Below are 26,072 nucleotides of genomic sequence, written 5' to 3' on the forward strand. Positions count from 1 at the left end.
TTAGCATCATTCCTTCCAAACAAATCCCAGGGCTGATCTCCTTTAGAATGGACTGGTTGGATCTCCTTGGAGTCCTAGGGACTCTCAAGAGTCTTCTCCAACACCACAGTTCAAAAGCATCAATTCTTCAGCACTCAGCCTTCTTCACAGTCCAACACTCACATCCATACATGACCACTGGAAAAACCATAGCCTTGACTAGACGGACCTTTATTGGAAAAGTAACGTCTCTGCTTTTCAATATGCTATCTAGGTTGGTCATAACTTTGCTTCCAAGGAGTAAGCGTCTTTTAATTTCATGGCTGCAATCACCATCTGCAGTAAATTTTGGAGCCCCCCAAAATAAAATCTTCTACTGTTTCCACTGTTTCCCCATCTATTTCCCATGAAATGATGAGACCAGATGCCATGATCTTAGTTTTCTGAATGTTGAGCTTTAAGCCAACTTTTTCACGCTCCTCTTTCACTTTCATCAAGAGGCTTTTTAGTTCCTCTTCACTTTCTGCCATAAGGGTGGTGTCATCTGCATATCTGAGGTTATTGATATTTCTCCCAGCAATCTTGATCCCAGCTTGTGCTTCTTCCAGCCCAGCGTTTCTCATGATGTACTCTGCATAGAAGTTAAATAAGCAGGGTGAATATACAGCCTTGATGCACTCCTTTTCCTATTTGGAACCAGTCTGTTGTTCCATGTCCGGTTCTAACTGTTGCTTCCTGACCTGCATATAGGTTTCTCTAGAGGCAGGCTATTAGAGCTACCAAATAAGAGTTCTCTTACTAATCATGCTTTTCAGAGACACACCTAGTATAAGGCTATTTAACAACTTTTGTGGTCGGAGCTGTGGGTGGATATAAAATATATTTTAAATATAAATGAAAAATATACTAAATGAGTCCTGGAAATTAGACTTGGTTTATATTTTCATTACTAATCATTGTATGGCACAATGACATTAACCTGTAATACACCCAATATTACAACAGAGTAAGCCATTGTTCTGAACCTTGGTCTTCCTTTAAGATGTCTTTGTTTCCTAAATTTGAACATTGAATTTTATCTAATGAAGGAAAGCTATAAGTGATTAACTGTATCAAATGTTACTAATTAGCCTAAGATGAGCACTGAAAACTGACCCTGGCAACATGTACTTGTGGAGTGGGAAAGACAAAAATCTGATTGGAACACAGTTTAAAAGAAGATAGGAGAAAGAGAGAGCAAGCTGTGACAAGGCTTTCAGGAAGTTTTTCTCCAAAAAGAAACAGATAAGTGGGGTAGTAGCTGGAGGGGACACAAGGTCAAATGAGCCATTGTTGTGGTTTCATTTTTTTTGTTGTTGTTTTTTCGAATGTTTTTTATTGTGGTAAAAGTCACATAATATAAAACATACTCTTTTAACCATAGTAACTGTATAGTTCAGTGGCACTAAGTACATTCACATTGTTTTGCCACTGTCATCATCCATCTCCTGAATTTTTCACTTTCCTAAACTGAAACTCTGTCCTGTCCCCAGGCCCCCTCCCACCCCAGCCCCTGGTGTATACCAATATACTTTCTGAGCCGTTGTGGTTTTAATATGAGCGGTATTAGAGAATATGCATATTGCCAAGACTTTGATCCAGGGAGAAGAAAACAGCTGAGGATGCAGGAGGGAGAAAGAATAACGGAAGATGCAAAACCTTGAGAAGACAAGGGGCGAGATGCAACCCCTTCCATCTCTGGGTTGGGACGATCCCTTGGAGGAGGAAATGGCAACCCGCTCCAGTATTCTTGCCTGGAGAATCCCATGGACAGAGGAACCCAACAGGCTACGGTCCATAAGGTCCCAAAGAGTTGGACACAACTGAGCAACCGAGCACACCATCATTGTCGGTTCCTGGTCTCTGGTCCATGTGCTCCAAACCTTTCCAATCATAACTTGGATGATCATTTAGGTCTACCAGTGGTTTCTCAGTCATTTTCTCACCTCTCTAGAGAAGATGAAAATCTCAAGAGATTTTTCTGGTGCCTCTCTGATAACAAGAGGCTAAGGGGATTACCTCGGATCTTCTCTGTCCAGAGTCCCCCTGACCTGATGTTCTCCTGCTGTGCTGCTGCTCCAAGGCAGCATGGTGCAAGGGATTGGGGAGCCTCTAGTACCTGGCTCATTTTCAAGGAACTTCCTGGAAAACAGGATACAAGTAATAACTACTTTTGGTCTGGAAGTTTTATGAACGATATGCCCAATACTCATGCTCAACAAGGGAGAGAAGAGAAATGTCACAGAGACATTAAAAAATATCCAACAAGCTTGACCCTCTGTGAAAGTATTCTTATTTTTTCCCCTTCTCCCTGACCAGTAAAATCTTTGTCCAGTCTAATTCTTTCACCAATTGCGTTCTTCCAACATTTTTTATTTACTGCATAAACCATGGCTTTTGTTACCTCTTCCCTTACTGGTTACTTTGACATGGCTAAGTTGATGCTGGACCTTGGCATTGTACGCCTGGCTCTTCTAGCTACTGCCTCAGACTAGGAGGAAAGTCTCAAGGGGACTCTGTATAACTAAGAATGAGAAGCATGGAAGATGTTATCAATGTATTATCAACCCTACAGCCACAAGGGTCTATTAAGGTGTATTTTTCCAAGAGCGTATGGGGGTTTTCATTCCACAATACATTTATATTTAGTCTGTCCAAACACAGTATATTCTGTCAATATATTTGACCCATCACATACATTTATCTACATAGCTAAGTTATTATTTATTCATTACTTTATAAATTAAATTGAGTTGAACTTAATTTGAATGATGGTAAGGTAGAATTTCTTGCTTTTCAATCTGTCCAAGTCATCTAACTATTGATGCTAAAATGCTAGTAGGTACCCAATATAAAATTTCATATTTATAAAATTCTTTACAGTTTCAGTTCAGTTCAGTCGCTCAGTCGTTTCCGACTCTTTGCAACCCCATGAATCGCAGCACGCCAGGCCTCCCTGTCCATCACCAACTCCTGGAGTTCACTCAAACTCACGTCCATTGAGTCAGTGATGCCATCCAGCCATCTCATCCTCTGTCATCCCCTTTTCCTCCTGCCCCCAATCCCTCCCAGCATCAGTCTTTTCCAATGAGTCAACTCTTCCCATGAGGTGGCCAAAGTACTGGAGTTTCAGCTTTAGCATCATTGCTTCCAAAGAAAACCCAGGACTGATCTCTTTTAGAATGGACTGGTTGGATCTCCTTGGAGTCCTAGGGACTCTCAAGAGTCTTCTCCAACACCACAGTTCAAAAGCATCAATTCTTCGGTGCTCAGCTTTCTTCATAGTCCAACTCTCACATCCATACGTGACCACTGGAAAAACTATAGCCTTGACTAGACGGACCTTTGTTGGCAAGGTAATGTCTCTGCTTTTCAATATGCTGTCTAGGTTGGTCATAACTTTCCTTCCAAGGAGTAAGCCTCTTTTAATTTCATGGCTGCAGTCACCATCTGCAATGATTTACAGCATGCTTTTTCCATACACGATTGCAGTTTACTTTCTGGCAAATGTCTAATAAACAGAATTAGTAGATTAAAGTGGTATGTGAACCTTGGTTTTCTGAATGAAAACCCAACAATTTCCCATCATTGGGTTATGAAAGCATAAATGATGTCAAAAGTGACTTTTTTCCCTGATGGATGGGTTCACTGATACATGTCAATCCCTCTGCAGTTTATGCATAGCATTTTTTTTTTTAATTTGGCTATGCCGAAAGGGCTGTGGAGATCTTAGTCCCTAGATCAGAGATCAAACCCACATCCCCTGCAGTAGAAGGGCAGAGTCTTAACCACTGGACTGCCAGGGCAATCTCATCTCCTGCAGTTTATGGATGCCAAACACCACAGTAAAGGCTGTTGCTTCAGAGAGTATGCCAGGTGTTGCAAAATAGATTGATTCTCTTTTGCTTGCCTCTGAGGTTTCACTAACGCAGTGTTAGGCTCTGGGATTGTGTCAAGGATGCTATGATAATGCTTAAAGCCAACTGAAGTACAAGAGTTGTTCTAAGGATATGAAGAATTTGGTTTCCAAGTGTTCTTTGTCATCCTGATGTGAGCAGTGCCTGAGAGGACAATCTCCCTTCCAACCTTCCTTCTTTTTTATGATGGGATATGAAAAAACAATGGTGATTGATGTTTATGTTGGTTGTAGCTTTATCTCTTTCAAATTAAATGAGTATGTGACGTTAAAGAACTTAGCATAAGGTAAGCAGGGAGGCCTGGCGTGCTACAATTCATGGGGTCGCAAAGAGTCAGACACGACTGAGCAACTGAACGGAACTGAACTGAAGCAATCAGAAATAGTGGCTATTATTATTATTAATATAGAGATGCAAGAGTGCTCAGTCACACAGTCATGTCCAACTCTTTGCAACGCTATGGACTTCAGCCCACCAGGTTTCTCTGCCCATGGGATTCTCTAGGCAAGAATATTAGAAATTGAAAGTGTTAGTCACTTAGTCATGTCTGACTCTTTTGTGACTCCATAGACTGTAGCCCTCCAGGCTCCTCTGTCCGTGGGATTCTCCAGGCAAGAATACTGGAGTGGGTTGCCATTTCTTCTTCCAGGGGATCTTCCTGACCTAGGGGTTGAACCTGCATCTCCTACATTACAGGCAGAATCTTTACTGATGGGCCACTGAGGAGGCCCTAATATAGAGATTACATGCTTAAAATTAGAGTGCTGTGTGGAAGTTTGAAAACACTGATCAGTCACTGAATGTTTATCTTACTAGGTGTACCAAAGGACGTGATGCTTCTGTTTTTAAATTTATCACAACTCTAAGTAAAAATCTAATATTTTAAAATACTATCTGGTATATAATTTATTAAGTTTCTAATTCAGCTGCTTGTAGAGAAAGAAGTTATATAATTTAGAGTCTTGATTATTTTTCTGGAACTCAAAATCTAATTAAGTTGTTAAAATGATACTTTTAAAAGTTAATGTTCAATATTAAATGAAGGTCTGAATATTAAGGAGTTATTTTACTTTTATTTGGAAAAAGTGTCTGATAACATCGGTTTTGGCTCGAAACTAAAGTAACTCAGAGTCTCCACTGGTTGACTCTCATCCACTGAGCTAGTGAGGCACCCGCTGCAGCTGTGTGTGTGTGTGCTAAGTCGCTTCAGTGGTGTCCGACTCTTTGAGACCCTATGGACTATAGCCCGCCAGGCTCCTCTGTCCATGGGATTCTCCAGGCAAGAATACTGGAGTGGGTTGCCATGCTCTCCTCCAGGGGATCTTCCAACCCAGGGATCGAACCCACATCTCCTGAGACTCCTGAATTGCAGGAGGATTTCTGTCCATGGGATTCTCCAGGCAAGAATGCTGGAGTGGGTTGCCATGCCCTCCTCCAGGGGATCTTCCAACCCAGGGATCGAACCCACATCTCCTGAGACTCCTGAATTGCAGGAGGATTCTTTACCGCTGAGCCAGCTGGTGGGCTGCCACCAGCTGCCGCTCCAGATACTTAACTCCTTGGTGAAGAATAGTCCAGAACAACTGTGCTGCTGACTGTTGCCTTCAGATATGAGGAAAATTGTTTCAAAGAGAAGTGGAATTATACCACCAACCCAACAGCAATGAACATCTTTTGAGCACTTCCTGTGTGCCAGTTCCTCCCTGAACTTTACTTGACCCCTTATTTCATCCTCCCAACAATTTCTTTTGCAGATGAGGAAGCCTAAATTTAGAGAGTTTACATAATTTTCCAAAGGTCACACTGGTAGTTAGCTTCCAGGGGACAAAACCTTTCCTGGGATGGGCACTCAATGAAAGCTGAGTGAATGTTTCTATCTGAGTGAGTGCCAGGAACTTTGGAGTAAATCTTGCTTTAGAAAATGTTGCAGCCCTTGATTTCTGAGATGTCTCATGCTCCAGACTTCATGTTTACAAAGCTGGTTTGTCCCATTCCTTTCCTGTGTTCAAATGTATATAAGCAAAGAGAAATAAAAACCCTTGAAATTACACGATGATTTAGTCAAAACTTGAGCTTAGAAATTCAAACAATGTACTTCACAGTTTGGACAGGAGTTGTTTCTTTTTTTAAACTTCCTTAATTTATTTTTAAAATTTATTTTTAATTGGAGGATAACTGCTTTACAATATTGTGTTGGTTTCTGCCATACATCAACATGAATCAGCCATGGGTATATATATACGGCCCCTCCCTCTAGAACCTCCTTCCCATCTCTCACCCCATTCCACTCCTCTGGGTTGTCACAGAGATCTGGATTGAGCTCCTTGCCTCATACAGCAAATTCCTATTGGCTATCTGTTTTACATATGGTAATGCATATGTTTCGATGCTACTCTCTCAATGCTGCTGCTGCTGCTGTCACTTCAGTCGTGTCCGACTCTGTGCGACCCCATAGACGGCAGCCCATGAGGCTCCCCCGTCCCTGGGATTCTCCAGGCAAGAACACTGGAGTGGGTTGCCATTTCCTTCTCCAATGCATGAAAGTGAAAGCGAAGTCGCTCAGTCGTGTCTGACTCTTAGCGACCCCATGGACTGTGGCCCACCAGGCTCCTCCATCCATGGGATTTTTCAGGCAAGAGTACTGGAGTGGGGTGCCATTGCCTTCTCCGATAAATGTCCTTAATTTTTATTAAGACCTCAGGTTACAAGAGCATAGTTATCGGTACAAATTCCACAATCTAAATACCTTATCCTTCTCGATAAGCCTGATCAACAACCACAGCAAAAGGTTGATGTGAGTCTATCAGAAGCAGTTCTAGATAATCTGAGATCCAAGTTTGGAAGTAGAAGAAACTTACAGGCTGCCGTTTTACTAAAGAAGAATTTATGTTGCTTAAGGTCATACGCACCATTGGTTGGCTGAGTCAGGTGGCCCCTCTTCATTCAGTGCCCGTTCCATTATCGTCTCACTTTCTGGAAGCGAATACTGCTTTCAAGTCTACTTTGCCAAACTAACCTTGTCCTGTGTTTAGTCGTGTCTGACTCTTTGCGAACCCGTGGACTCCCTCTGTCTATGGGGATTCCCCAGGCAAGAACACTGGAGTGGATTGCTATGACCCTCCTCCAGGGGATCTTGGGGATCCAACCCAGGGATCAAACCCAATTCTCCTGGCTTGCAGGCAGATTCTTTACTGTCCTGGAGAAGGAAATGGCAACCCACTCCAGTATTCTTGCCTGGAGAATCCCATGGACGGAGGAGCCTGATAGGCTATAATCCAAGGGGGTCGAAAAGAGTCGGACACGGCTGAGCGACTTCACTCACTCACTCGCTCACTCTTTACCGCCTGAGCCACCAGGGAAGCCCTGTCAAACTAAGTCTGATGCTTAATTTTGGCTACATAGATCACCAGTGATCATTTCAATGATGAGAAAATGAAATAATACAGGGTCAAAATCGTGTGTCCCTGAATCATAGACTGTAAGTGCTTGGAAGGTGACCTAATCCAGACCATGTAAAAGATAAGCACCCGGTTCTAAGCCCAAACTACCTTTATTATCAGACATTCAGATGGACTAAAATATTGTTCAGGCTGATTGAAAACTGCTTAGCAGAAATAGTTTGAAATCTGACCTTGGGTCAAGAAGCACTGGGTCTGTGCTTCAAAATGCAATACTTTTCAACTGGTTTTATATCAAACACACAAAATATAACACTACTTTTAAAGTCCTCTATTTTGTTTTGTGTGGATTAAATTAGTAGAAAGGGAGAAAGGGTGCTCGCTGGGTCTTATGCAGGGGGAGAAAATTATCCCACCAAATGCTTTTGCCAGCTGCTCACCTGTTTAATGCTCTCCAAAGGAACATATATGTTAGTTTCAGAAATATTGTCATTCTAATCCTTTATTTCCTTTTTAAAGTCCTCCATCTTCGATTTTAACTGGTCATAAAAAAATATCATCAGCTGTTTACAAAATACAAGGATGATGAGTTTATGTTAGTCTGATAAACATTTCTTTCAGCAATAATCAATATGATCCAGTCCTTGTTAACCTCCACATAAATCCAGAAGAGTAACCATGTTCTGGAAGATTTCAGCAAGGCTCATGACAATGAGATAATCACAACTTGAAGACAAATACCTGTGTATTTGCAAACTCTTCCCAACTCATGCATCCGACCTGGGTCTCCTATGTTGCAGGCTGATTCTTAACCATTTGAGCCGCCAGGGAAACCGGAAGGTGTCACTCAGTTGACTCTGTTGAGGGAACAAAAATTGCATAACATAATAGTATGATACTACGAAGGGGAAATTTTTTAAAAATATCCATATAAAACATTTTTACATACAAATATGTATCCTGGTCCACAAATTCTTACCCTTCCCAACACATTATGAATAGAAGTTCTATTTATTATTATAAATGAAAAGTTTAAGGCTTTTCAAAATCCCTTACACCTTTATGTAATTTCTTTCAAGTTTTGAGTTGTTAGTGTCAATTTCCTCATGCAGGGTCTATAAACACAAGTTATATTTACTTCCTTTCTGTAATGATCATTTTCATTTGGGAGAGAGAGAGATCTTTTTCTGCTGCATTAGAAGATCCTTTATTAATAAATTACATAAAAAAGGGAATCTGCATTAGTATACCAAGCAAATTCAATTAGACAATGATAATGCAATTTGCTTCCTTGTGTTCTGGATGGACTACTTAGAATTATTAAATGATAGAGAATGCTTTAAGTGGTTCCTGTTAAAGACTCTTACTTTACAAATGAATAAACAGAGGTCCAAAGAAGGAAAATGACTTCCCTAAAGATATGAAACTTGTAATAGGCAGCCCTGGGATTAAGACCCAGGCTGTTGACTAGAGCACTTTCAACTACACACCACACTGCTTCTCCTGCATCACAAACTGTGTCCTACACTGCCCAATCTCAGAGACAAATTAATCAGCGATGAAAACAAGACAATCACCAAAAACTCCAATACTAGTTTATAACAATTATAATTTCAAATCAGTTTTGCAAGTTATTTTTCAACTGATTATGTGGAGATTATCTACGTACGAATCTCTAACATAATTCTGAGTTTTGCCATAGTATGTGTGTGTACAAGGGCTTCCCAAGTGGCACTCAGTTCAGTTCAGTTCAGTCGCTCAGCCGTGTCCCACTCTTTGCGACCCCATGAACTGCAGCACGCCAGGGGCCCCTGTCCATCGCCAACTCCCAGAGTTCACCAAAACTCATGTCCATCAAGTCTGTGATGCCATCCAGCCATCTCATCCTCTGTTGTCCCCTTCTCCTCCTGACCCCCAATCCCTCCCAGCATCAAAGTCTTTTCCAATGAGTCAACTCTTCCCATGAGGTGGCCAAAGTATTGGAGTTTCAGCTTCAGCATCTGTCCTTCCAATGAACACCCAGGACTGATCTCCTTTAGAATGGACTGGTTGGATCTCCTTGCAGTCCAAGGGACTCTTAAGAGTCTTCTCCAACACCACAGTTCAAAAGCATCAATTCTTCGGCACTCAGCTTTCTTCATAGTCCAACTCTCACATCCATACATGACCACTGGAAAAACCATAGCCTTGACTAGACGGACCTTTGTAGGCAAAGTAATGTCTGACACTAGTGGTAAAGAACCCACTCGCCAGTACAGGAGACATGAGAGAAGTGGGTTCAAACCCTGGGTCAGGAAGATCCCTTGGAGAAGGGCATGGCAACCCACTCTAGTGTTCTTGCCTGGAGAATCCCATGGACAGAGGAACCTGGCAGGCTACAGTCCATAGGGTCACAAAGAGTGGGATACAACCGAAGTGACTTAGCATGCACTCGTATGTGTATAAATTTTATATATATTTGCAGCATGTGTGTATGTGCATATATCTGAAGACTATAATGATACATCAGGAAAGCTTCTTGTGGCCCTGTGTCTCTGAACCTCCATATGAAAAACAGTATCTGTTACATAATGTATATGTTATGCAATGTATATTTGCTATTTAATATAATGGCTATTTATAGCCATTATTAATACAATGGGCTATTTAAAAACTAAGAGCACTATTATTGTCCTACAATAGATATTTAAGTCTCAATTTTAAAGATATTGATGCCCAAAGAAGGGGTAGGGATCTTTCACGATGAAGTTTAGCGTAAGTCTCCTTGTGGGATTTTATTAAAGCTGCAGCATTAGTAAATATTTTCATCTGTGAAATCCTCCACTACTGGAGAGTATTATTTGTACCTCCTGAACAAATAGTTCTTATTCATTGCAGCAGTATTGTTAAGTTAGAAATTTCAGCGTTTTCCTCTTTTATGATATGTTATTTTCCCAAACCCTTAATTTTGGAATTTCACCAAACATTTCAAGACATATCATCAGTCATAGGATAACTTTAAAAAGTGACTCTCGTCCATTCGTAAGGTATGTTGTCCTTACAACATATGCAATCCTTTTTCCCTGTCTAAACTTTGGTTCATGTATATTTTTCAATTAGTAAAAAGAACCTTTAAACTGTAAGACAATAAACATTTTTGTAGAACCACTTTTATCTCAGATCTTGCATAATTACCATTATATTTCACAATGAGCCGACCATATATTCGACCCGACTGACATGTTTTTACTCTTAGTACAAATAATCAAAAAAGAAAAAAAATCTTTCTTATGGGAAACCACTTTTACAAATGCAATTAAAGACTCTTTCTAGTTCATTTTGATTTGCTTGTTTATTTGCTTCCTCTGGGGCAAAAATAAACTATTTTCTTATTATGGCTCAGAACATTAAGTCATAATTTGTGAACTTGCCAGACAGTAAAACTGAACAATTTTGGCTCTGGCCAAGTTTTGGGAAAACTCAAAAGAAACTTAGGTGCAACAGGAAGAGATGTTAGTAATTCCAGTTGTTCAGCTGTTGCCTTTAGAGTATTCCCTGAATTGTGTTAGAGTGTGTTACTGCATTGCTGTGAACCATAACTGCCAACTTCCACCCTGCTGCTGCTGCTAAGTTGCTTCAGTCGTGTCCGACTCTGTGCGACCCCAGAGACAGCAGCCCACCAGGCTCCTCCGTCCATGGGATTTTCCAGGCAAGAGTACTGGAGTGGGGTGCCATTGCCTTCTCCAACTTCCACCCTAGAGATGGCTATATTTCAGATGAATGAAATATTTGTAAACAAGTTTGTAATCATTCATAAAGCTTACCAAACAATTTAAGCTCTTCAGAAACACACATTCACTATTATAATCAGTTGCCTATTGCTTACCTAATTACAGCTTTTAATAGAGAGGAAGACTTTTAAAAATGCAATTCATAACAATTCTAAATTTAAATTTATTTTTATGATGTTTGTTTTGCTTTTGTAAGTTTCAGGTGTCAATTGATTTCTCCCTGGACAACCTGGTTGAAATTCCACCCTTGATTATTCCAATGCACTCTTTAAAAATTCCTCAGAATATTTTTCTTTAAGGCTAACAACTGCCCACTCCGAATCCAGATGCAATATTTACAGTATGATGATTTTGTTCTGCTTTCCACACATGGCTTTTTCATAGACTGTCTCTCAGAGATGAAAAATTCTGCCTCTTTTTTAGATTTTAACTTTCAGCAGAATGACCTGATACCAGGTCTTTTCATCCTAGATGACTCAAGATGATTCAAGATTTATCTGTAGTTTGGGACCCTGAATATCTTGGTGGTAAATTAATCTAGGGCTGCTCTGGTGGCTCAGTGGTAAAGAATTCGCCTGCCAGTGCAGGAGACAGGGGTTTGATCCTTAGGTCAGGAAGATCCCCTCGAGAAGGAAATGGCAACCCAATCAAGTATTCTTGCCTGGAAAATCACACAGGCAGAGGCTGGCAGCCCACAGGTCATAAGTTTGCAAAGAGTCAGACAAAACTTAGCGAGTAAACACCAACAAATTAATCTCTCTTTTTAGATTGCCTACTTCATGGAGAACTCACACCAGTCACTGCACATAAGCAGTACCAAAAAAAACCATGGTTTCCGATAAATGAAATCTATAGATGTCAGCAAGTGTCAGTGGGTCCCTGAAAGAATGTGCTAGAACATGAATAGGCTTTGAGATTTGTGGTGCTGTTCTTTAGGCTCAGGGCTTCCCTGGTGGCTCAGTTGGTAAAGAATCCACCTGCAATGCCAGAGACCTGGGTTCGATCCCTGGGTTGGGAGGATCCCCTGGAGAAGGGAAAGGTTACCCTCTCTAGTATTCTGACCTGGAGAATTCCATGGACTGTAAAGTCCATGGGGTCACAAAGAGTGGGACATGACTGAGTGACTTTCACTTCACTTTCACTTTCTTTAGGCTCAAGCAAATACCTTCTTTCTGCAAGATTTAAATAATATATAATGTTACCCCCTCTCCCCCGAAGGTTTTTCAACTGTATGGTTGTTCTTCTGACACAAATATACCGGACTCTCCCAAATCTCCACTCAAAAAATATTTAATGAAAAGACCTTGTTTCTTAAAGAGTTTTAAGTTCTGCAGCTATTATCCATGGGGTCACTGAGGGGAAAAAAAAAAAAACATGGAGAACACAATGTTCTCAAGTGGGAATGTTTTAAACCTCACCTGAAAATGATAAACATAATACTTTACACTTTTGTAGTCATTTAGTTGGAAATATGTATGCACCTCTAGCATACTGTTTTACTCTCCAAATTAGTCTTGTAAATGGAGAAAGGCACTGGGTTATTCAACAAAGGTCTATTGCCTGCTAAGCACTCTGAAGGGATGATCCGCAATACACAGGGAAATCCAAAGAAATTCGACTTTCCTTGGGAAGATAAGACATAAATAGAAGTGAATACAATAAATTGTAGCCTGCCAGGCTCCTCTGTCCACAGAATTCTCTAGGCAAGAATACTGGAGTGGGTTAGCCATGCCTTTCTCCAGAGGCTCTTCTTGACTCAGGGACCAAACCCGGGTCTCCTGCATTGCAGGCAGATTCTTTACTGTTTGAGCCACCAGGGAAGAATACAATAAGTGTAGTATATAAATATCTCCTGCAATAGAGAAATAGAGGGACAAAGGCAAGCTGAGAATTATGTTCCATACTATGCCAGGAAATGTCCATGAATTATCTCTTAATACCCTCCTAACTCTGTAGTAGCAATCTTCTGGACAATTTATGGACCAGGAAATCCAGGCTCCCAGAATCTAAGTTCTTTGTCTCAAGAAGCTAAGTGCTCATCGTGAGCTCTGGACAGGAATTTCTGGCAATCAGGACATCAAACAAGGCTCCTGACTCATCAGTCATTACCTGCCCTTCTCCCGAGAAGTCAGAATGGTTTTGGAAAAAATGCAGTATTAGCACATCTCCATTTTTTTTTTTTTTTCTTAACACTGTACTGGTGTCCATCAGGCCTTGCCCTCAGGGCAGGTAAGGAAATTGTCATCCCCCCTTGGTGAAGGAGGTTGTTTGCTTTTCTTAGCTGACTTCGTTGAATGCGACCAGAATCACCTCTGGGTTTGGCTTCGGAAGTTAGACAGACTACCAGATTGAGTGCCCAGGAAGTTCTTGGACGTTGAGTCCTTAGAGTCTCAGGGACGATGGAGACGTGTTTTGCTTGTGCAGAAACCAAGGTTCAGGCAGGGGAAATGACCTGACCAGGGTCATACAGTCTGATGGTGGCAGACATGGGACTAGAACCAGGTCTCCGGACTCCAGCCCAGTGCCTCCCAGGGTATAATTAACCCCCGAATTAATTTGGAATCTTTTATCTGCTTGCCTCTACCGTCATTTGAGTTGGGGATGTCATTCCAATCAACAGCCTTCTCTCTTCAAAAAGAGAAAAGTGGATAAGGGGGGGCGGGTGGGAAAAAGTATGTTTTCGGCCTATGAAGGTGACTGATTCATTTCACCATCATTCATCCGATGCCCACTCGGTGCCAGATACTGGGCATCCAGGGTACAGCAAAGACGGCTTCCAAAGATCGAAAATGGGTCTCTCCCAAGGCAGGCTCCGGGCCTTGGCTGCCTCCTCTCAGATTGGTCTCCCGGAGGCCCGCCACCCCTCCCCCGCCCCACAACTGCCAGCTCCTGCAGGTTCCCACGTCCCCAGCACCCAGCGCAATGCCAAGCCCCAAGCTGGCGTGAACCAGCAGGACGAACGCTCGTATCTGCGCTGAGCTCTCCCGGGCTCCCGCGAGGCACGCCCCCAGTCACCAAGGCAACCGGGGAGTTGCTGACCCTTGACCCCGGGGCCCCGCCCGGCCCCGCCCGGCCCCGCCCCGTCGCATTCTCGAGACCAACATGGAGAAGGCGAACCCGGAAGTGCTGTCGCCGCCCGCTCGGTGCTAGGAGCCGCCAGCCCGGCGAGGTCGAGCCGCGCGCCCGCAGCCCGCCGCCCCGCGGTCCTCTCGCGCCGAGGCAGCCGGGGCCCCCCTCCCCAGGTCTCACTCCACTCCCGCCCCCGCCCCCACGCCCCGCCCCGGGCGATCGGCCCCCGCCCCCACGCCCGCCCGAGAGGAGGAGCCGAGGCGCGGGGGAGGAGGAGGGAGAGGTTTGCTAGAGGGAGCGAGGCCGCGCGGGCCGGCGGCGGTTCGTATTACCGGGGTCGGGAGGAGGAGCCCGGCTGGGCCCGCGCGGATTAGCGCAGGGCGAGCGGGAGGCGCGGAGGAGGCGGGAGGGGGGCGGCCCGGTTGCGAGGAGGCCGGCGGGAGGCCAGGGGCTGAGAATTAGGGCGTGGGGGCGCACTCCTTTCCTCCGCCGCCCTCCGCCGGGGCCTTGGCGGCCGGGCCTGCGGTGCCCGGCAGGCCCGGGAGCCTCTCGCCGGTGCCGAGGGCCCGTCCCGGGGCGAGGCGGGGGGGCGGCGGAGCGTGTAGGTGCGGACGCGAGGCCTGGACGGCGCGGCCAGGTGATGCTGGGCCCCTGTGCTTCTCCAGAGGAAAGGGGACCCCTTCCCACCACCGGCACCACAGAACAGCCGTGCCCCCGGGCTGCCCCAGCCAGGCGTTTGGACCTCAGCCCTAGAGGGAGTCGGGCAGCTGTGAGTTTGCCTGCCTCCGTTAAGTGCCCTTAGGATGCAGTGATCAAGGCATCAGGCTCTCCCTGCGGGAGGGGCTCTTCCTGCGCTGGTGAACTCGGTGCAGAGAAAAAGGACAGAATGATGCTCTCCGAGCAAGCCCAAAAGTGGTTTCCGACCCACGTGCAGGTCACCGTGCTCCAAGCCAAAGATCTTAAGCCAAAAGGCAAAAGTGGCACCAATGACACATACACTATAATTCAGCTGGGAAAGGAAAAGTACTCCACCTCTGTAGCTGAGAAAACCCTTGAGCCAGTCTGGAAGGAAGAGGCCTCTTTTGAGCTACCTGGGCTGCTAATGCAGGGGAATCCAGAGAAATACATCCTTTTCCTCATAGTTATGCACAGGTCCCTGGTGGGTCTGGATAAGTTTTTAGGGCAGGTGGCCATCAATCTCAATGACATCTTTGAGGACAAACAAAGAAGGAAAACAGAGTAAGTTATGTAATTTATTTTGAATTGGGGGGGAGCTTAGCTATTATCTGAATGGATTTCTGTTCTTGGAAATTATTTGTCTACTTGGGGCATTGGTTTTTGGACTGAAATATGACCCAGTTTTAAGCACCATATTTGCATAAATCTGAAGTAAAAATAGCCCTTGTGAAGACACATTTTTTTTTAAAGTGGAGTCTTTAATGATCCATTACTCTCGTTTGAGGTAAACCTCGTAAATAATTGAATATTTTGCTCAGGATTTTAAGTAAATTAACATTGTTTCACTACTTATAAGAGGACTGGGCCGTAGTGTTGATCAATTTAAATTATTACAATCTTTAAACATTACAATTTTCAGAAAATGGAACATTAGAAAAGTAAATCTGCCAATATGCCCTCTTCTATATATATATATATATATATTTTTTTAATTTATTTTGTAGTTGAACTCTGAAGCTGTCAAGTGGTGAATTACCAAATTTAGAACTCAATATTTTATTTCAGCATTGTAAACACAGTTGGCTTTTATTTTAGCTCTGATTTCAGGGTCAGTAGTACATCGTGGTGGAGTCTAAAGCTATTAAAAGAAAAAAGTTTTAAAAGTATGTACAGACATCCTCATTCTTGAACATGGTTACTTCAAAGTTAGTTCTGCAAAGCCAGTGTGTTTAGACCGATTAAATGCTATCAGATTGGAAACAATGATTAAATTCTTGTGATCAAATGACATATACAGTAAAAACATGAGCTTTTTAATAAGACTTCCAAACTTAGGTTAGATATATTCTAATTTAAAAAACCATAATATAAGTTAAAACTAGGATATTATGTCTTAAATTGAAAAATAGTATGTTTTCTGAGATAGTGATACCCCTTTCTTAAACTTATTATTACTCTAGTCTGAAAGAATGTTTAAACTGGATGGAATTAATGGGAGAAAAATATAGGTTGAATTTATAAGGGGGTGTCACATTGCAAAAATAGCTTTGCTGTTATAACTGATATTTATTTATGCTTTTAAAAACTTTCTTGATGATCTTATTTTCTTATATTTTAAAACAACCATGTCATGTTTTTTGTATACCTACCTTCCTGCAGATTTCTCTTGATTGAAATTTTTACTTTCATTGAAAAAGTGTTTTTTAATCAGGTCTTTACCTAAGGACCTAAAGGTTTAATATATGTAAGGTAAAAGGGTAGAGAGATAAGTAATACTAGGAATGCCACAGGAAACTGAAGAGATGAAAATATTTTAGAAGGAGAGAAAATGGTTTAAATAAAGTGTAAAGTTGAATATATATGAGTGATTTTAATAATACTGGTTGATACCTATGAAGTAGCATTCAGTTATCTCTGAGGAGTTCTTCATCAAATTTAAACTGAAAAATAGATAATCACTGACTAATTTATTGCAAATTGCCAATTTTGGATGACCTTACTAAATAATATTAGAAGTGTTTTGAATGTAAACTTTTTAAGTTTATTGCATCTTCAAATTTGATACTGCACTTACAGTACTTTTAATGTTAATGAATGATATACTACAGGCCTTCTCTGAAATATAAATGTTCCAAATGAAAGTAGGCCCGACTGTGAACCCAGGGATTCTGAAGATGGAATACACTTTTAAAGTTTCTTCTTGTTTTACTCCTTATCTTTGGCAGCATCACAGTTACAATAAATTTGGCTGTAAGCAATACTCTAATATCGTCGTCTCCCTACAGAAATTCTCTGTTGGCTACTAAAAAAAACGGATTAGGACTTTTGGGGAGGAAAATGCGTTTAAATGTTATCAACAGTGCTTGTGATGTTATTGCATTCAAAGTGATTTTCAGGTTATTAAATCCCTAAGATTTTCTTTGTGGATAAATGGAGACCACATATTTGATGAGCTCTCTTTATTCGTAATATTTCTAGTTTTTTAATATAGTTAATAGCTTCCTTTTGCAGCGCAACTATACATATGGCCCAGTAAGAGACAGACCTGAGCCACTGGCGTATTGCAAGAAAGATATTTAATATTCTGCACATTGCTGAGCCTTGTCAGCATATTCCCAAGTGCTTTTTAGAAAATGGGTATGGGTGATGAAGGTGACCAGCTGATTTGGAAGTCCCATGCAACTGCTGGGTGTGACACTTTGTACTCTTGACACTCAAGACAAGGATTTACAGCTTGTCTTCCATGATAAGCAAAGAAGTGTGGTAGCTAAAAGTATCATTTGATTTATTTTTATACCTTGAAATTAAAAGCTTTTTTCCTTCTTTCAAGGAGAGGGATAAAGGGCCTGAGCCAGAACACTTTCATGAGTGGGACCTGGAAAGAGAAGTTTTCTGTATCTCCCGTTTTAATGGGTGTCTGGGTTGGTTCGGGCACAAGATTTAAGAAAACAATACAGTACTTAAAAATAGAATGGTAAAATTGTAATTTATGCTATTATGTTATATCGATTGATTTTTCTTTTTTTAACAGCAGAAGTGAGCGATGTTGATTTTTTTGTTTGTTTTTAATGCTCATGAACAGTAATAGCCATCCGAGTGCCTAGGTTAGGTATGACTCAAGCACATGCAGGTTTTAGGACTTGTGTGTGCCGCTCTGCGGTGCACCTGCGTCCTGGCCTCTGGCACCCTTCCTGCCAATCTTGTCCCATTTCTGACCACACAGCACCAATTGCTTGGGAATAGTTCCCACATGTGTGATGGTTTTTGAACATGGACCTGTGCCCACTCAAAAATTGAACAGAGGCCATATACAGTTTAAATCTAGCACTCCAGAGGTGAAAAAATAAAATCAACATTACTCCACTAAGCCTCAAATGCTATGTCTTCCTTTTATCTTTTTAGAAGCCAGGGAAAACAAGTGCTATCTCTGGAATGATTCTTGAAGGTCTCATTAAGACTTCCCTGTTACATCACTTTCTAAACAAAGCAGCTAGAGTTATTTGTCATGCCTATATTTTAAGTTGGTATATTTGTTAAAGTTCTTTGCAGTTGGGTCTTTGGGTTTTTTTGTGTGTGTGTTTTACTTTTTTTGGTCAAGAAGGATGAAAAAGACTGTATTTAGAGTTTATATTCAAACACTGACTTGCTTTTATCCATTAAAGCTTACCTAAGCTTCAGTTCTCTTCACCAGAGAACAAAATGGTGCAACATACACGCAGACATACAGAGAGTTGTAGTGTCGTTGTTTTAAGAATATAGCTCTAGAAATGAAAATTCAGTAAACATTTATTTAGTGCAAGGAAAATTGCCTTCAAGAAGCTTACACTCCAGCAAGACAAAACCTGTGTTGCCCTTGTGATTGAGTTTCCTGATTAAATACAGCGTCCTGTGATATACAAGCTGGTATGCGTTTAACCTAATTAACGTATATGTGGGTCATTAAATACAAAAGAACTACTATTTTCATGCAGCTGTTACTGGTCAGCTTTGTCTGTTTTCCTTGTTGACTCCAGTCTGACATTAAGAAGCTACTTATTCTCTGTTCCTGAGTTTCCTTTACTGTGAAATAAGGATTTTGGACTAAATGATTTATTTGGTCTCATTTCTAAAATTCTGTTTTTGATTTTTTTTCCCCTCAGATTTGCTATGCTGTGTTACATACACAGATCTGACATACTTGGTGTTTTTGTTTGCTTCTATTTTGTTTGGGGATTTGACGGGTGGGGGGGCACATTTTCTTGCAAAGTGTACTCACCTATTTTCTGAATAACCTGCAATATTAACAGAGCATTTCTTATGGGTCATCCATCAGAAGGATTCCATGCCCTGCCCCACCCCCGAAAATGCTCTGTTTTCCAAAACTGTGAGTTAATAATTGGGTATATAACCTTGCTTTGTTTTCAGGCTTTGTGAGTGTTCAACTTTGTGTTGTTGAAGGTTCTCTATTCCACAGAGTTTATTGCTGTCATTTTTTATTTCTAGTCTCTGAGTTTTCACATTTCACCATTTGCCTCAAATAAAGGGTTTTCTCTATTTAGGCTCTCAGGTTAATGCTTTCTGTTTTAAGACTTTCTGTTTTTTTTTAAAAATTGCTTGTTTTGATGCAGCTAGATCTTAACTGATTAAATTGAAAATATTTCACTTGCATGTTACTTTCTAAGATGTAGCTGGTGTGTATATATATATATACACACACACACACACACACACATACATACATATTATGTGCCAGTTTTCTTTTGCCTGGAAAGATCTTTGAAACTAGTGTTCCACTTGATAGTAAATGCTAGCTTCTTCTGGTGTATTCTGTAAAATTAGATCTGAGTTATTTAAGAAAATTTAACACTTGCAGAGCTGTATTTAAATAATGACCTGTCTGCAGAAATGGATATTATTCTTCATTGTTTAAGTAATGTGAAAACATTGTAGGAACTCTCATCTCTGCTGGAGTTTGTAGTTTTTTTGGCTGTTTGCCCTGTAGACTGACCATTTATGACACCAACAACTGGAAAAGTTTTCATGGATAAAAATACTGTAAATAAACCAAAATAAAATTTGCATTTTACACATCATTTGAAAATGGGCAGTGTAATTCACTCAAGTGACTAAAAGCATAAGATTTGGGTCCAGTTAAAATAAATTTTATTTGGCATTGTCACAGTAGCAAGTTATTGAAACAGATTCTAAGAGGGAGCACTTAAGCTTTCTTTTTTTCTTTAAAAATGCTTTACAAGATTTATTACCATTTGTCACTTCTTGCACTTTACTTATTTTGCATATTTTATTCAGGAAGAGGCTTTGACCCATTTCATATAAATCTGAATTACATTGTGGGCTTCCCCATTGGTTCAGCGGTAAAGAATCCACCTGCCATGTAGAAGCTGCAGGAGACACAGGTTCGATCCCTGAGTGGGGAAGATCCTCTGGAGGAGGGCATGGCAAGCCACTCCAGTATTCTTGCCTGGAGAATTCCATGGACAGATGAGCCTGTCGGGCAACAGTCCATAGCGTGGCAAAGAGTCGGACATGACTGAAGTGACTTAGCACACGCACACACACAATTTACATCGTAAGCAATTTTCATGATGAACAAACTGTATGGGGTAGTCTCCCATGTTAACAAAATTATTTTAATAGCTTTTACAGAAGAACTATTTTGGCTCAGAGGCTGAATATTTTATTAAAAGTTTGGTTATTATTTTATGGTGCCCAAAAATAGTATGTATTGATGAATTATTTCAGGGTCTGTACCTCAGTGTCTTTTAATGCTAAAAAATATTCTTCAGCCATGAGCCACACTTGGACTAGATGGAAACATAATAGCTATTATTGGTAAGAAATTTTGATGCGTGATTTTCAAATTATGAAAGAAAAAGTTGTCTAAATAGCTTTTCAAAAAAGACTGATTCCTTCTGCATGTGATACATGGCAGAGACCTCCCTGTTTTTTTAAATGAAGCCATGAATAAAACCAGAAGCACTCGGGCTGACAGTTTCTCCTTCAGTGCTTAGATTGCCTTGATGTAGAGTAACTTTACCTAAAAAGCAATTTGTATACAACAGAGCTCGGTAATCCTCTCTTCATTACATATTACAACCCAGTTTTTCCTTCTCTTTAAGGTGGTTTAGATTAGAATCCAAACAAGGAAAAAGAGCCAAAAACAGGGGTGAGATAAAGGTCAATATTCAATTTATGAGGAACAATATGACAGCAAGTATGTTTGACTTATCAATGAAGGACAAAACAAGATCTCCTTTTGCAAAATTAAAAGATAAGATGAAAGGTAGAAAAACTGATGGGACGTTTTCTGATACATCTTCTGCAATCATTCCAAGTTCTCACATGCCTGATGCCCATACTGAATTTTCAAGTAGTGAAATACAGATGAAATCTAAACCAAAAAAGCCTTTCCTTTTGGGTCCTCAGCGACTCTCTTCAGCGCATTCAATGTCTGATTTAACTGGGGCCCACGTATGCTCGGAGAAGCTGAAGTCTGGCGCCGTTGCTCAAACGCATCTTCTTGGCCGCCAGATAGATTCCTTTGGAGCAGTTCCGGAAAGTGGTAAGTGATGTATGCATTCTTTATAGTTGATCCCGTGTGATCTGAACTACCTTCCTAATTTTTAAACTTTGACTTCTAAAGTTAGAGAATAAAAATTGAGGTTTCTTGCTAGCATTTTCTAAATTAGTCCTCAGATATTTATTGAGTACCTACTATATTCAAAATTGGTAAGTTTAAAGACAGAGCTGGTTTGAATTCAATCCTGTATTTATAGAATTAGATAATAGAAATGAGTCTTGGTCTCTCTTCATGGCCTGGTTTCTTTTTCTTTTTTTTAACTCTTATTTCTCCTGTCTCAGAAGCCTGAAACATAAATGAATATTCCATTTCATCAGAATTTTCCTAGAAAAGAGTCTTACTGTTCAGAAGTAAGAAAGTGAATTTGATACTACTGATGAAAGAACAGTGGGAATTTATACAGCACTGTAGTGCTGAGCAGAACCTTTAGTTTTGACATTATAATTTGTGTGATTGTTTCATTCTGAGCTGAGTAAATTACTAATTGTCTAGCAAGATACTAATTGTTATTAGCCTGCATACTGCTGTACCTTAGCATTTTAAGATTGTTTTCCTTGATTATTTTAAAAGGTTAATATCTTTCAATAGCTAATTGCTCTCATTCTAAAAGCAGCAGTATGCACACAGGATGTGTCAAATAGTGTGATATAATGTGTCACTGATTATGTACTAACTACAAAATTGTTTGCAGGAAGTCTCAAGTCTCCACACAGAAGAACACTGAGCTTTGATACGTCTAAAATGAACCAACCTGACAGCAGTGTGGATGCAGGTGAATCGGCTTTCGGAAGACAAAATGACCCATTTACAAATGTGACTGCTTCATTACCCCAAAAATTTGCAACACTGCCAAGGAAGAAAAATCCATTTGAAGAAAGCAGTGAATCATGGGACAGCAGCGTGAATTTATTTTCAAAATCAATTGAAGTAAGAAAAGAAAACAAGAGAGAAAAAAGGGAGAAAGTCAGCCTCTTTGAAAGAGTGACTGGAAAAAAAGATAGACGATCGGATAAACTTAACAACGGGGGAGCCGATAGCCCTTGTGACTTGAAATCACCTAATGCGTTTAGTGAACATCGGCAGGACTATTTTGATTATGAGTCAACTAATCCGTTTACAACAAAATTCAGGGCTTCAAATATAATGCCATCTTCAAGGTAAGCTTAAACGTGGGGATGTTGTGCTATTTTGGAAAATATTATACTTGAAAGTATCAAATATCCTTTTTAAATTCCTTTCACTTGATTTGAGAAAAATGCTAATCTTGTTTTTATAATTAATTTTGGAGCCAGGCAGTGTGTACATCTTTGGAACTGAACTTTTTATCTTAGAAGGATAAAAGATTCTTAATCCCCACCGCATTATATTTCTTTCTACTTAATGCTGGCCAGAAACTCTCAGAAACTTAGGGAGAAAACTATGTAGCTTTTGATGAGGTGTGGTGAGAGGGAATCACCAGTGGGTGCTAATTCAAGCCAGAAATCTAAGTGATGAGTTGGGTTTCTAGATGTTACTATTTTTCATTGATTGGTTGTGAACCAGTAGCAGCGTATGGACTCTTCTTTAAGAAATACTGGCTTAAGTTAAGTATTAATGTTTTTTGTGAAAGTGTTAGTTGCTCAGTCATGTCTAACTTTTCGTGACTCCATGGACTTGAAGTCTGTCATGTTTCTGTATCCTTGGAAGCCATGGTTTTCTTTACAGGTGTTGACTATCCTTACTAAGGGCTTCCCGGTGGCACTAGTGGTAAGGAATGCACCTGCCAGTGCAGGAGACTGAAGAGATGTGGGTTCAGTCCCTGGGTCTGGAAGATACCCTGGAGGAGGGTGGGGCAGCCCACTCACGCTTTCTTGCCTGGAAAATTCCATGAACAGAGGAGCCTGGCTGGCTACCGCCAATAGGGTCACAAAGAGTTGAACATGACTGAAGCGACTTAGCATGCACATACATACATCCTTATTAAATGGCTGTTTGGAGTAATGTTTATTGGAATCCAGTGAACCTTGGGAGTGCTATAAATACATCACAGAGCATCTGTAATGATCACTTACAGAAATAATCTATCATGATAAGGTTTAGATTGTCAAAATCCTGGAGTTTTCAGTTATGTTAATAGTACTTTTCTAGTTCCTTAGTACAGGTTGGAATTGTATGGCTTAAGTAAGATGATGCATTTTGCAGAAGTGAATGGTGGAATAGCTGATTAAGGAAACCTCAAGCTAAAAATAAGATGAAGCTATTGGAATCTTGTGCAGCTATCATGGAGGAGCATGGTAGACTGTTTGCCGTGAAACATAAACGTTCTTTGCCGGGGCAAGAACGTATGGTGATCAGACCCCAGTGAGAAACCTCCTCAGTGGCTCTGTGACCTCTCTCAACTTCCGCATCTCTGTCTTTGAAATAAGGAAAATGAGACGTTCTCAGTAGGATTGGGGGACGATAAATGATAAAGTGCGTGGCGTAAACCCAGGCCCCAGATAGGGCACCCATAACAGCGGTTGCTGTTAGTTTTATGTAGTGCCGTGTCATATTTTTACGTTTTACATATTTTTACGTTTTATGTAGTGCCGTGTCATATTTTGGTCAAGAACGTTGCTTTGTTTTGTCCCGCTATAAACAGAAAATAGTGCTAATAATCGCCCTTTTAGGCTTGTGATCTCCTGCCTGTCTTCTGATCTCTTAAAACATGAATTTAGAGTTTTCCGGGGAAAGCTAGTATTTCTTTTGTCTTCTTTTATCAAAATAAATGGGTATTCACTGTAGCTTTGGAAAGTATTGTTCAGTTTTATTTATAGACTATACTTCAAAGAAATATGTTTTTATCATATGGTATTAATATTTTATTGAGAAGGCCATGGTTTTGATATGCTATTCCCAAATACTTCACTTTGTTATTTTACATACTGCACTTCACATATTGCCTTAAGAAGCTACACAGGTAAATAGACATGTAGTTGCTTTTTTCCCTTAACTGAGCTTTTTTTGGACCGAGTTATTGCCAAGAACTATCTGAGATAACTTAGAGACTGGGAGAAGGCAGTGGCACCCCACTCCAGTACCCTTGCCTGGAAAATCCCATGGACGGAGGAGCCTGGTGGGCTGCAGTCCATGGGGTCACGAAGAGTCAGACACGACTGAGCGACTTCACTTTCACTTTTCACTTTCATGCATTGGAGAAGGAAATGGCAACCCACTCCAGTGTTCTTGCCTGGAGAATCCCAGGGACGGGGAAGCCTGGTGGGCTGCCATCTATGGGGTCGCATAGAGTTGGACACGACTGAAGTGACTTAGCAGCAGTAGAGTCAAAGAAAAGTGAAAACAGTGGGATATGGTAGGAAAATGATTTTTAAATTATGGCAGTATGTGGAAAAATAGGTGTCCTCGAATTTTTAATTGCCTTACATGTGGCTATTTACATGAACTTAAAAATCAATGTTTTAAAAGTGAGTGTGGCGTTTTGCCAAATTGAGGCTTTGTTTTGGGTTACTTCAGTATTAATGCTGTGTCTATCAAAATTAGAGTTGTAATCCTAAAGGAAATCAACCCTGAATATTCACTGGAAGGACTGATGCGGAACCTCCAATACGTTGGCCACCTGATGTGAAGAGCTGTCTCATTGGAAAAGACTCAGATGCTGGGAAAGATTGAGGGCAGGAGAAGAAGGGGCAATAGAGGATGAGATGGTTCAATGGCATCATGGACTCAATGGACAAACTCTGAGAGATAGTTAAGGACGGGGAAGCCTGTTATGCTGCAGTCCGTGGGATTGCAAGAGTCGGACACAACTGGTAACTGAACGACAGCAAGATGATATATGCATCAAATGATTGCAAGTAGTGAAAAAACAATAGGTTTTTTCATTTTAAAATTTTCTCTTCTTCATACTCAACGAGATGCCAACTATGAAGACAAAAACATCTGTAGATTCCTTCGAAGTTACTCTTCCTTTTTATGTCACAAACCATCTTTGTGGTAAATGGAAAACATTTGCGGTGAAGGGGTTTGTTGTTGTTTCGTCACTAAGTCGTGTCCAGTTCTTTGTGACCCCATGGACTGTAGCCCACCACGCTCCTCTGTCCTCTGCTAACTCCTGGAGTTTACTCAAATTCATGTCCTTTGGGTCGGTGATGCTATCTAATCATCTCACCCTCTGCCGCCCCCTTCTTTTGCTTCAATAAACTTTCCCAGCATCAGGGTCTTTTCCAATGAGTTGGCTCTTTGCATCAGGTGGCCAAAGTGTTGGAGCTTTAGCATCAGTCCTTCCAAAGAATATTCAGGACTGATTTCCTTTAGGGTGGACTGGTTGGATCTCCTTGCAGTTCAAGGGACTCTAAAGAGTCTTCTCCAGCACCACAATTCAAAAGCATCAATTCTTCAGCACTCAGCCATCTTTATGGACGAACTGTCACATTGTACATGACTGTACAAAACTGGAAAAATCAGTTTTGACTGTATGGACCTTTGTCAGCAAAGTGATGTCTCTTTGTAAATACACTGTGTAGGTTTGTCATAGCTTGTCATCCAAGGAGCAAGCATCTTTTAGAGATAAATTAATAGAAGGATTGACTATAAATAGATCTAGGAAGATAGTGCAGTTTGAATTTTTGAAAAGAACTTTGTCTCAAGTGGAGTTAGAAAGGAT

At 40.9% G+C, this 26,072-nt stretch overlaps 1 protein-coding gene across 1 annotated transcript in view; it reads left to right on the top strand.

Moving 5' to 3' along the window:
- The first annotated feature begins 14,230 nt into the window (after positions 1-14,230).
- Positions 14,231-26,072, top strand: part of RAB11FIP2 (RAB11 family interacting protein 2) — a 44,061-nt gene continuing 32,219 nt past the window's right edge. The window contains exons 1-3 of the mRNA XM_005902784.2: positions 14,231-15,411; positions 20,970-21,412; positions 22,122-22,587. Of these exons, the coding sequence (XP_005902846.1) occupies positions 15,059-15,411; positions 20,970-21,412; positions 22,122-22,587 (1,262 nt within the window). The 5' untranslated portion in view covers positions 14,231-15,058. The remainder of the gene's footprint in view (positions 15,412-20,969; positions 21,413-22,121; positions 22,588-26,072) is intronic.

Source organism: Bos mutus, chromosome 26 (assembly GCF_027580195.1).
Source record: "Bos mutus isolate GX-2022 chromosome 26, NWIPB_WYAK_1.1, whole genome shotgun sequence".
In the NCBI taxonomy this organism is placed as follows: Eukaryota; Metazoa; Chordata; class Mammalia; order Artiodactyla; family Bovidae; genus Bos; species Bos mutus.